Consider the following 13,966-nt stretch of genomic DNA (forward strand, 5'->3'; position numbering starts at 1 on the left):
CTGATAGTATCATTTTACTTCATGTTATAGCAATTTCTACAGGTCATACGTAGCCCAAATTGTCAAATTTCAAAATCGCTGACCTACAAGCTAAACATGAATCAATAATTGGAACAAAGGGCAATGTTACCAACTAAGACTAAAACAATTAATGGTTAGGTGAACCTTTCTTTTACATAGACATTATATTGAAAATATTCAACCATTTAAATTTTTAAATTGCCTCTACTCAACATTTCTCTACAGGCACTTTAGTTAAAACATGTAAAGTCTAAGTTTTACACTTGTTCATACATGGCTGCGTTCATAATTGATTGCAAAAAACAGTGCGGAGGTCCTTAAATATACATTTACTATCATTAACTTTGTATAACATTTTGTTCATACAATATGCCAAACATTAATGTTTCCAACAGTCACTATTGTAGTCTTATTAGCGTTTTAATTGGACTACATGCAATGCAATATGCTTGTAACGAAGAAAACTGACATAGATTATCAATGGTAACATGCTTTTCTCATTAATTTTCATTTACTGATGTTGTAATCAAAACGTGTTGAGGTTTAACTTTTGTCTGTGTGGAAGATCGAAATTTACTTAACGTATTTTTTCACTAATGGCTAAGCGTACTATGTTTTTTGATAACTTACTAACAAAAGCAGATACATTGCAATTTCGTTTCATGACATGAAATAAAGAAGTTCTTTGAAAATCAGCTTAGCTTGGTAACTATTGTTAGAGTTTCAGAGAAGGAATTTATTATAATTTTATCATCTAGTCCAGCAATCTGAATGGGCAAATTTCAGGCTTGATAACGATAGTTTAAATCCATAGTTCTGTTTAATTGTTACAAGACTTTTAACCAGATTGTTTTGTTTATTTACTTTTATAAGCTTTTATTCAAAATATTTGTTATTTTACCATCCCCCGCTTAGGGATCGATGTCCCCATTCGGGTTTTACGGTGCATCAACACAGAATAGATTATATGGCGCCAAACAGGACTACAGGGTAGATTTAAGGGTGGTTCTGTTTTGTTATATATAGCTCTCGCTGCGTTCATGTTTCCATGTATTCAATTTTCGTCTAAAACATAAATGGATCTTCATACGAAAGGGCATGAAAGCTATAGTATTTATAGCCTGACTTATTTTAAGAAATCTATTATTCATATTCTCCAAAGTTCAAATAAAGCTATGTACCAGTGAAATAATAGTTAATGATTCTGTTTCTTGTATAGCTATATCGGCAATTGGCTACAATCGGCAACAAACGAAATTAATATATATCTGTTAACGGAATTCGGCAACAATCAGCAATGTTTAGTGTCTTGTATTTTTGTATCGGCATTGGCTACAAGCGGCAATAGGCAAAGTTACTGGTTTTTTTTTAAAGTCATGTGTACAAGCCTTTGAAAGAAATATAATGTATGACCTTTCATTCCTTGATCATTTTTCAGTTTATAGATAGGTTTTATTTAATATCAATAGCCCAGATCAGGTATAATTATATATCATATAGCAGAACAAAATAGACAAGTGTCTAACCAAAATCAATTCAACACCTGAATTAGCTATTACTTATTGACATTATTAAGAAGCACTCAAGCGGAGAATTTTCAATACATAATAAACAGCCGACAACGTTGATCAAGTCAAACTAGAGAAAACCATTGGCAATCTAGGTACTGGCCAAACAATGTAATCACCTTCTTAACTATTCCAGACGTTGTGGGCAGCTTCACTATTTGTAGCACCAAACTGATTTCAAAAATAATCTCTTCTACAAAGCATTTCGGTATCCAACGTTCTTACCGATTGAGGTTTTGTAAAGGATTGTTGTTTTGTATGTTGTTTATTGCTTTCTTTACATATGGTTTCAATAAATATTCTGTTTGTTTACGAGTGTTGCTAATAGCAGTTACGTTTAAGCGAACGCAAATGATGATACTGATATCATACCATATTAGAGATATCACAAAATAAAAGAGTATATCAAGCAATTAGAGGTACATGTAATAGGGTTTAACTTTTAATTACTGCCATAAAGCTTTAAATTAAATTTTAAAAAATCCTTTTGGTAATGTTGACTTTGGAAATGAACTATTTTTAATAATTCTGAACTGAGATATCTCGCTATCTAATCCATAAATATTATTTTTGTTGCGTAGTCACCTCGACAAAATATAGGTAAAATTTGGTTGATTTAATTATTGTTTTTGTTGTATAATCACATCGGCAAAAAAAACAGGCGAAAATTGTGACTGTGAATTTTGTTTTTACTGACTGTGTAGACATGTCAGTAAAAATATGTGAAATATTTTGACTCTAAGTATTACTAGTAATATCACTATATACTACTACTACTTTCAGTGTGTAGTAAGATCGGAAAAAAACTACGTTTTTAGCTTTATGGTAAATGAATATCCAAGATGCATATCTTGCTTTATTTCAAGCAAGAACAGGCCCGCCCCACTTTCCCATGCCAGCTCAAGTAAAATAATTTTCATCCCAAATAAGGTTTAAAAATCGTCAAATGAAATAATTTTCATCAAAAATGTGGTTGAAAATTCGTCAAATAAAATGATTTTCATCCCAAATGAGGTATAAAAATTCGCCAAATAAAATAATTTTCATCCCAAATGATGCTTTAAAACTATTTCAGCGACAATTATCATCTTTTGAGTCAAAAGTACATTCTTATATCTCTACTGTGAGATTTTAAGATAAAACCCCAGAGAAATGCACGTAGATCTCAGTTACAATATATGTCGATCTAACTGTAATAACGTTTTTAACCGCAGGATACAGGAAAAATATATCTAACAATTCTCGCAGTGTTACAGTGATTATTTTGACATCCGCTAATGGCAGGATTATATGAATATGCAAATATGTTATAAAATAATATCGATGTACTCAAGGGACGCCGTCTTTTATAACATACTGTACATGAGGAGGTGTTTTAAAACTATAACAATTTTCTATTTGTCGTTTTGTCCTATAATTTACTAATAACTCGTACATGAAACGATGACCTTCTCTGCTGAAAAATACAGTGTAATTGTCAGTTGTGTTTGTTTTTTAAGGCTATTTTGCTTAGGAGTAATATATCCTTTAATGTATATGTGTATACAAATTTAAAGATATATTTTCTTTTGGCATTGTATCGGCGAATCAAATATTAAGTGTAATTGTGCGCGACCACTTGTGATATTTCTCTGTTAAAAGCGTTTGAATATATTTAAGTGTAATTTTGCGCGACCACTTGTGATATTTCTCTGTTAAAAGCGTTTGAATATATTTAAGTGTTAAAGACACGATCATCAGTAAGTAGAAATGACTTACAATGACCATAGTTCTATGTTCTCATCTAATTTCCTCTAAGAATGGATACACTCACATTTGTTCACATTCTAAGAATATTTACACAATCCAGAAGGGTTGAAGCTAATGTTGGAATGACTTGTAGCCCGTTCAGTTTCATTTTGTATATGTATCACTGTTATATATCGAATTGTGTTCTATACATAAAAATTAATAAAACATGTTTAAATCATAAAATGTTCATAATGTGACAATATAGTAGATGTTTCTGATTTTGTGAAGCTCAATAAATTCTAAACTGGTTAAGCTGCATTTTGTAAAAACTGAAATCTCGCGCACTAAATCAGGAAAATTGAGATATAATATTACAGACCATGCGCATAAAATAGTGTTAAGACACTTTTGCGACTATACAAGACATTATTATTTTAATTTAATATTAATACAAAGATGAAATAAGTCAGTGGTTATGAGCAAAGAAAGTCTCGCTTGATATAAAAAGACATGAAATAATAACAACAAAGAGTCCTAGTAGAGAACTAGCCAGTCTAGAGGTATGCGAAATATTATTTGAACCTTGCCAGATGTGTCCTGACCTTGTGCTTGGAAATTTTTAATATGTGTTGGACTTGATTTTTGACTTGTTGCTTTTGCAACATTGTATGTGCCTATGTGCTTCCGTCTTCAATAGCAGGTATGCTTTCATGGCTTCACTTACGTTCTAGTTTTTTTCTTTTATTTCTTTCTTGTCAATTTGTAGACGTTAGAAGACTTGTGTATTTCGTGTGACAGGGTAAGTTGTTGCTAACAATGATTTCAGTTGGAAGTATTAAATGTTAATCTAATAAGTATAGATTTTATTTATCGATTCGCAAAGCAATTCACTAAAAGAGGTAATATTGCAATGCAATACATGATAATAGACATTTACTTTTGAAACGTAATATATCAACACTAAGAGAGACAAGTTCAATCCATTTTCTTCTGAAGAAGTAAGGCATAATGGAAGTAGAATCCTTGACTGAATTTTAAAGTCCTAAGAGATGCCAGTTTGCTGTTTACGAACATTTTAAATACCGTCTATCATGAAAAACATTTACTCAAGGAAAGTGCTAATAAAGACTGTGAAACAGTTTGCTCTTGACAGAAATAAAATATGGTGAATGATGTGTTCCATTCACATTTTACTTTCACTCTTTTAGTCTTAAAAATTGCATTTACATACAAACCAGACGTCATTAACCAGGAGCAACGAATACATAAAATGAGATTTAGGTATGCGGATTTTTTTTAATTCTCGAAATACGATGAAAAAAAAAACAATATCTTTAAAACATGTAATATATTCTTTCTGAACGCACTTGTGGTAGCGATATCCAATAAAGAAATTTCCCCTTGGACTACTGCTGATATAATATAAAGCCAAAAGATGGATTTTTAAGCTGTAACATGTTTTTCTCTTTCTCGGAACAAATGTAAAGCTACTCAATGACATTTTTGTAGGCATTTTTGTCATCAATGTTCCTGCCATTTAAAATAACCATCTTTCTACAAATTTGGATGTCTTCACTTCTTACAACACGAAAGTTTTGCATTGTGAGGATTCAGCTTTATCCAGAACGCAAGATTGAGATAAAGTGTATAGTTGTTTTCAATGTTCTTTCAAACTATTAAATGTTATACAGTCAGAAAGCAAGATTGAGATAAAGTGCATAGTTGCTTTCAACGCTCTTTCAAACTATTAAATTTTACACAGTCAGAAAGCAAGATTGAGATAAAGTGCATAGCTGCTTTCAACGCACTTTCAAACTATTAAATGTTACACAGTCAGAAAGCAAGACTGAGATAAAGTGCATAGTTGCTTTCAACGCTCTTTCAAACTATTAAATGTTATACAGTCAGAAAGCAAGATTCAGATAAAGTGCGTTTTTGCAAACAACGCTCTTTCAAACTATTTGTTTGATCAACTACTGTTTGAAACAGTGATTACGCGATACAGTGATTAATAGGGGAACTAAAGCAAAGTTATTACGTTGATTTTCAATCGGAAGAATATCAATTTAACGCTTTTGCCATGTTATTTGTTTAAAAAATCTCAGAAATGTGATTTAATTTGTACTGCAAGAAGGAAAATTAAATTTGCTGATCTCTTTCTATCATCCAGAAGCTATTCTGTCAAATCAAGATCTTATTTTTGTCACGGAAGTGATTACATTATGCCAATAGATGCATTTGACGAACTCTTCTAAAATTTTAATTAAACGAAATGTTACAATTAATGAGAAAATTCTATTCCAGTCATCTGAGACATTACCATATCGATCAGCAAATTTACACTGAATTGTATTCGTATATTATATTCTCTCCTTTTTCTATCCAAAAACGCAGACAGTGTTTCTGTAGGATCTAAACTAAGAGCACGCTTTAAAGAATGGACAATTATCTGTATTTATCAGCTGGTAATGGTAGCAAGACTGAGTTGCTTTCTCTTCGCCAACCCCCCCCCCCCCCCCCCCCCTCCAACCCGAAACGGGAGGTCTCGGATACAAGTTCAAGCGAGAGAAGATTTTACTTCTTCATCGTAACTCCTGACTTAGGTTGAGATACATGTGAAAGGAACGACAAATAAAGAGGAGTTCAGGTTTTGTTTATTGCTAAAAGAAAATTCTCTTCACATCTGATGTCTTCAAAGCGGTATGTCCAACATAACATTTTTAACAAATTAATGATCTCTTATTTCTCCTTTGACTTCAAATTAGATTAGGTTTTTAGCTACCAACTTTCTTATGTCACGAAATAGTTTCCTTTTACACGGAAGAACCTAGGATGTTACGCTGAAAATAGACTCTTTTGGAGTTTGTGTTATCGTTCGAGTGGGTGTAAGTATTCCATAGGGCCTCATTAAAGAATTTTCATGATCTAAACACGCTGTTCTCAGTACTTTTACAGTGAATTGGTGTCAGCTTATCTACAGTATCGTACACTTGAGATTGCACGGCAGGAAACTATTGGATTCTTACCCTAACGATTTTCCTTTCGGCTGGTATTGATGTTTAAAAAAAAGACTAAGATTTTGGCTTGTATTGATGTCAAAAAAGGCATTCACTTTAACTTCGCATAGGATGACTGTATTCATATATGCTGTAAATGTAGCTAAATTAGGATGAAACTTATAATGAATTAAATGATGCTCTTGGTGATTTTAGTATCAAACGAAAAAAATATAAATCAATTACGCATCAACACTATATTCCCAAGGGAAGTTCAAATGTATGTTTTAATATATATAAATAACTGAAGTGGTTCGAAAAGGTATATATATAATTATGTTCTTTAATTTCATTCTGATACGTAAATTTAAAAAAAAAAAATGTAATCAAGCTTTAAAGATTTCATCTGAATATGCCTAACAATATGATTAATTAAAATGTGCAGAGTGTTTTTAAAAATATTTAAAACCACCAGATTTTATCTTCTGGAATTGATCTGGTCTTTTTGCAGGAAGGGAATAATCCACTGTAAACATGTTTAGCTATTCATGTCGGTGAAGTAAAAACAGTATCCAGTGCATATCTAAAGAAAATAATTAACGTACAAAAAGGGTGACCAAGACATTGAATGTTCTTCAAATATACTAAATGAAAATGATTATTTTTCAGTAGAAACACGATGAAGATGTTCTTACCAAGTCCGACACAAACATTGTGTAAACCAGCTCCTTTTCTGATAAAATGTCAAATTTCTTCATGTCAAACAAACAAAAAGCCTTTCTAAAGAACACTCAAATTGAAAGCTTTTTTAAAATAATCTTTTGATACATCGTTGAACGTATCTTAAAGATTGTACTGTAATATTTTTAGATTTCAAAATTAATTAAAAAAAAAAACTAAAAAAAGGGCAAAAGTAGACTCCCTGGAAGCACGAAGCACGACAAACACAGACAGGACCGAGCATTGCAAAATCGTCTAACCACAAACAGAAACTATTGTTGAAAGAATGAAAGAATGGTTGTTGACCTATCTTATTTCCAACATTAAGAACAATCTTGATTAAGTAATTCTTAATATATACAGCTTATATCTTTTTATCTAAATAAACGTACTGTCATGCATTTGAAAAATATGCTACCAGTTGTGAGTTGATACAGGCAATACAAGCTTATCTGAATGTTAAATAGTTGTCAAAATGATTCATGCTGTATGCATATAGAAACTGATTTAAAGTCGAATAAAATTGATTCAGTCCCCTTATCGATACTGAACTTTAGAATGTTTTATGCACCATATTACACATAATACGGGAAAACACAATAGTCTCATATATATACTTACAAATTTGACTTTTATCGCCAAGCATTTAACAAAAATAATTATGTAGTTGATTGTTGCCTTGAACCAATATTACAACAAATGTAGTTTATAGTTGCCATTAACCATTTCAACAAAACAGGTTGTTACTTATTGCTGTCAACCAAACCAGGCTGTTCATTAATATTTTGACCCAACCGGTTTATTATATGCGGTAGTTCGTTGTCGTTTTAAACCAATTTATCAAAACCGATAGATCGCTGTTGCTTTCAACCAATGTCATACAAGTGCAAAAACCAAACAAGATTTAGTAAAGAAGATTTGCATACACTTTTCGTGTAAAATACCGTTTCGGCGAATTAATAAACAAATTTCCAGGATACTTTGTAAAACCTTTTAGCTAGGAAATTCTTCCGATAACTTTTTTCTAGCTGAACTCTTTCACATCAATAAAATTGTTAACTAGATAACATGACTTTTTATATTTGTTTGAAGTTCGTTCAAAGCAAAAATCTGTGTTTGTTTACCTAATTCTTACCCAGCCTGTGTGTCTGTAATAATGATAGCACCGTTTACCAGTCATAATTCTGGTTTTGCACTTGGACAACCAGCTTACCTTGAGCATTCAATTTTAAGCCTACTTTACCTGCGGTTCACTGCGTACCTCTTGTATTCTGTCTATAATCAAACATTTCGTGGGGTTAGAGCCAGAAGGTCGAACATGTAAATAAAGAACGCACTTACCCTCTGGCACTAACCCCTCGTTTTACCTGCCTGACTATATTAATGCTGGCACATAACTTGCCTTAAGTATTTAAAACCTGCTGAATTAGAAGGTAATGGCATGTTGGAATGTTATGTTCCTGCATTTAAGATATTTCACGCCATTTTTATGTTATGTTTTTATGTTTGCCAAACCAGTATTAGCTAGTAGAACAAGCAGATATCCCCTTAAAGACGTTAACTCCGTCAATAATAATTTACATTTCTATGCAAAATAAATTCAGTTTGTTTTGATCAGTTCAATTCCGTTCAATTGTTTTTCAGCCATGTAACCTAACCAGTAGTCTTGGATTTCCTAATATATGTATCACTTTTAATCTGTTCTCTGCATGTAACTGACAACTTTCCTACATTGACCAGAAGTGGAAGACGTATATCCATAGCCGAATATTCTTGTGCCATCATCATGGACCAAAAAAATCGCAGTGAAACGGATTTGAACCAACGGCAATCTAATTAGAAATCTTGTGCTCTACCTATTTAACCAATAGGGCAAGCTAGGATAAGCCGTCTAAAGATATCACCATCCGTCTGCTTAACGGAAAATTAATCTTCAGGTAGACTTCTGGTATGAAATCGCAAAATATTTGATTGCAAGATATCTTACACTTGTGGAGATGATTCCCAATTAACATTTATATTTCCCGTAGATATAAGAGGTATAAAATCCGCGCCCAAATGTTAACAAACGATAACAAAATGCATTAACACGGCATTTATGCAGACAGAACTAACATCAATTCATTAACTTAAACATCAGATAAACAATTCAAATGTTTATAGCACATTAAAACGAAAAATACTATTTATAAATAGACATTATCCGCTACTAGTAATATTATTTTATGAATGTTGCTAAAGTGCAAGTGTAGTTCATTACTCATGAGTCGTACACAACGCGTGCAGCTACCTTTTAATGTTTAACTTCTTCGATGATGCTGTAAAGTATTTCATTGATTTAGTAAATAAGACTTAAAAACGACTACATTTCGTCTGTATGGAAAAATATGGTTGTTGTCGCTCATTCAAACTGTAAACAAAAAAGTAAAAAAAAGACGTTTCCGATCACTTGTGTATAAACAGAAGAGTCAATGTTTCATCATTAATAAGGTTTGATTTTCATCTCATAGTATGAAAACAAGACATATTGCACTAAGCCGCGATATACACCATAAGAACACCACAAGAAGACTAGGATAAAAATTCTTTCGTAGACGATTTTTCGTAGTTACACCTAATAAAAAGGTTATACGCTATTCAGTTCTTGTCATTTAATAATTTACTCACTCAATTAAACGTGTATACATTTAGATTGATCATTTTTACGTGTTCTTTAAATGATTCGACAAAAGGTGATGACTGTTTTTATCGTTATATCTTCTAAGAGTAAATGACTAGATTATCAATCAAATTATATTGAAAAGAACTTTTGGCATTTAATGTCGTATAATTTCACGTGAAGGTATGTTATCAATTTTTTAGGAAATATTTCTGTTCTGTTGTGATAACAACTGGCTCGCGGTATATAGGCGATAAAGGAAAAAACAACTGCCGTAATCATAGCGGAGAAAAAGTACTGCACAAAACCCTACAAGTACGAAAGTTGCTGCAAGATGCAGCAAAGGGAAACAGCGCGCCGGACAAAGCAATATACGTAGTACTTGTAGAACAGCAGGTGATATAACGATGCTGATGTCTTTGTTGTAGACACTAGGCAAACAGATGACGGGGTTTCATGAAGGCTGGACAAAGAGGCGTGTAACTCACAGTTTGAAAGGAAAGACTAATGTGCTCTTTAGATTACCTATTGGCATAATTTAATCTTGAACTATAATGCCATACAAAAATGACATTAAGGACGCAAATAACGTCCTTTGTAAAATTAACAAAATTGTATGAAAGTACTTAGAATATTTGGATTTGATATTTTATTCGTGTATTTGTGAAAGTTACAATTATAGTTTTTAAATGTTAAACAATAAAAGCATTAAAAAGTTAAGAATAATAAGTGTTTATAAAATACACATAGGATGACGACTTTTAAAGAAATAGTACATAAATTATCACGTATCTTCTTTATATAACTGCATAAATATATAGATCACCCTTTTTATTATTTAAAGAAATGTATACTTAAAACAGAACGGCTCGGAAAATTCACACCAAGCATGTCTGGTTTTTGGCATTTGTATCATTAAACAATTTTATATAAAAGGTCCTCTTATGAAATTTTGTCGTAGGTCTTAAATCACAAATTTGTTTCTTGCGCTGCGCGATTACAAAATTCCAAGATTTATCGCGCAGATAGGTCATTTGTACGAAACATTTGCGCAGCTACTGCCTATATCATTACGCAAATTACACAAACCGTAATTATTGCAATACAATTAACAAAATATCTGGATACGCTTACATTTAAAACAACATTGCTTAGCCATCAATATGTGCTTTAGAAATGCACATTCACATGTTTTAGAGTTATGGATCAAAACTATTTCTTTCTGGCGCGCTCATCAAACTGAAAAGGAAAGGAATTTTCCAAGTGATGCCCGACAAAAAATGGGTTTATTTTTCTATTTTGTGTTTTTAAAGTCGATGCCATTATTGACGGCCAGGTCAGATACTGAAAACGAAAATTTGAATTTTGCAAATCGAAAGGACAAAATCGTCATTTACGACATACATTGCACTGACCAAATCTCAGTACAAATACTCCGGGCCTGTGGGCGTGGAGAACAACTCCTGCCTTATACACATGTACCTTACCGCCTACAAGTACATTAATCCTGACCATATTGCGATAACCTTTGAAACAATAATAGCGATGTCCTTTCAATGTCAGGCGCTAAAAGCACAAGGGATTAATATCTGATAATTAATTTATTTCTAATTATCTAAAAGCGAGTTATCTTCAATAAACCAGAAACAATTGCATTTCAACTTGTTTCAATTAATGTGTAGTAGGCAATTTACAGACAACATTTATAAGTCAATAGTTAAATGGTGTTTCCTACTGGTTCAGATCATAAAGAAAGAATTATGAATGGAATAAATAATCTATTTTAACAAACTGATTTCCTGATGTTCATACTAGCATTGTAGAACTCGAAAGTGTTTAAACTGTCATCTTTAATATAATTAATGTATATTTCTACTTTGCTATTTTCTACGCATTTATATATGTTTAGATATGCACACTGACTATGAACCGCGTCTAGAAACATACGTTTTGATTCTTAAGATTACAAGCAGTAGAAATAAGTAAGAACGTTTTATAAATAGGAGTAACTAAAAGTAGTGTTATACTTTTAAAAATACTTATGCAAATGTTGTATGTTCTTTTGTTTACATCTACATATTGAAAATATAAATGGAAAATTTGACCAAACCAATGTCTACTGTTTCGTCAACCGTAACAAACTTCTGTCTTAAGTTCGCTTCAGTTCAGTCTTGTATTGCACTTTATATTCAAAGAAAAAACAACCACTGACAAGTGCCCTGTTGACCAAAGCAAATATACAATATGTTCTCTTATTTTTTTGACAAAATATATAGTTGAAAGAAATAACGGATGTCGCATTCATCTAAACAAACGATTTTTATGGAAATTATCATCTAGGAAGTGCAATAGGTGATTTAGGTGAAGGAAGCGAGTTCTTGAATCTTTGTTAACCAGAAAAGAACTTTATATATTTGATTAAAATTAAACAGGTGGTTTAACTGTTTATGGCCGTTTCTACCGTAGCAAACTGATTTATAAACCAACAAATATATGGCACTGGAACAGCTGATACAGTACCGTATAGATAAAAAAAGTCACTAATATTATTTTTTTTTTTTTTTGTTTTTTTTTTTTTTTTTTGTTTTTTGTTTTTTCTTTAAAGTTCCATATTCACCAAAACGCGATTACATTATATATTAACTTACATTTAGGTATTGCGAAAAGTAATACAGTAAAAGAAATCCAGTATTGCAAGCATTATCAACCAAAAAAAATAGCCCACGTATAAATTTACAATTAGGCATTGTAAGGTGTAAAACGTTTGACAAAAACAGAATGTATGAATTTTGAATATGCACAATATGTTTTCAGATAATTATTAAAACTCACCTATTTTGGGAATGTCGTGTTCTTGTGAATCTTCCTCTACATATTCTCCGAAAGTACCATACTTCCTATTATGTAATGTCTTGAGCGTTATGTCAATAACTGTCGGTTCTAAATTAAAGTTTCTCACAAGATCCTTAAGGATCCGAACTCGCCGATTTGGTTTCACACTCTTACACTTCCCCATGTGGCAGTCCATGATATTGTCAGTTTCAGCAAAGGAGTATGTCGTTTGAAAGCACAGAAATGCTGTTACTAGCAAAACGCATATCTTCATTGCCCGATGTATGTTGTTATTATCAGCCTTTATTAACTCCGAAATTATCGTATGAGAACTTCCGTAATTACTATTCTGGTTTCTTCATTATTTTTACGTGTTGAATATTCTTTACTTAAAAGCGTACTCAGCTGCATGGAGAGTTATATCAACTAGTTGAAAGTTTTCGCTGTAATTACTAGTAAGTTTATCGAAGTTCCATGTAGTTATGCGACATTCGCTCTCTGTCGAATGCCTTTGGTGTCTCACACACCCACGAATAGTCAATACGTAGCTTGATCATGTTAAGGCTGGTTAATTCATTTTTAACAGCTCGTACAGAAGCGCCGTATTTTGTATAGAAAATAGATAAAAGCTTTCCCAAGCGGTGCGACAAATATTTGTAAATGAATACGGTTGAATCATAGATTAACGTATGATGCAAATCGATACAATAGCTAATATTTCTCGGAAATTTATTTTGTTTCATGCACAAATTTTGACATTTGACTGGGCTTTCTGTAGGCCTATTTGCAAAACTATAATATTACCAAAATGCATTACATTATCATTATCGTTTCATGACGCTCACAAATCATTAATTCCTCCTCATAAAGCGCTAGTTCACGGCGTTTCTCCTGTTATTGAATTAACACTTTGATGTATGGAAAAACCAAGAGGAAACAAGGAATATTGTTCCTCTTTATGTTTAAGACTGTCAAGATCTCGACAATAAAGGAAAACTAACAGTCACTTTGATTTGAAACATTTGTTCTTTTATTAAGAAGAAAATTAATAACGGAAGCGTTTATCAACGACGTTAAAATAGTCATGACGCCTGTGATAAAACATAGCAGTTTACTGATTTGTTTTACAGATCGCATTTCACGCATGGCCAATAATGGCATGGAAACTAATCACGGCGATTCAGCGTAAAAACCTTGGGTAATAGCGGAATCTCCCAGGTGGTAAATAAAAAAATAATCAAGGTTACTGTTGAATGCAAACGTTATTCAGAACAGATAATGACAAATCAGGTATTGCGAGTTGGCGTATTTTTAGTCATATTTGATTAGAAATTAGGAAATATCGCAAATGAATTTAACTACTACCGAAGCAGTTTCAAAAGTACAAACAGAAGATAAAATAATATTTTTTTAAACGCAAAATTACTATGAGCGGCACT

The 13,966-nt window shown here is 32.1% G+C and overlaps 1 protein-coding gene across 1 annotated transcript in view; it reads right to left on the bottom strand.

The window, feature by feature from the left end:
* LOC123551568 (uncharacterized) overlaps positions 1-13,273 on the bottom strand; it is a 50,958-nt gene extending 37,685 nt beyond the window's left edge. The window contains exon 1 of the mRNA XM_045340602.2: positions 12,528-13,273. Coding sequence (XP_045196537.1) covers positions 12,528-12,801 — 274 coding nt within the window. The 5' untranslated portion in view covers positions 12,802-13,273. The remainder of the gene's footprint in view (positions 1-12,527) is intronic.
* Between the last annotated feature and the right edge of the window lie 693 nt (positions 13,274-13,966).

The sequence above is a fragment of the Mercenaria mercenaria genome, chromosome 4, assembly GCF_021730395.1.
Source record: "Mercenaria mercenaria strain notata chromosome 4, MADL_Memer_1, whole genome shotgun sequence".
Lineage (NCBI taxonomy): Eukaryota > Metazoa > Mollusca > Bivalvia > Venerida > Veneridae > Mercenaria > Mercenaria mercenaria.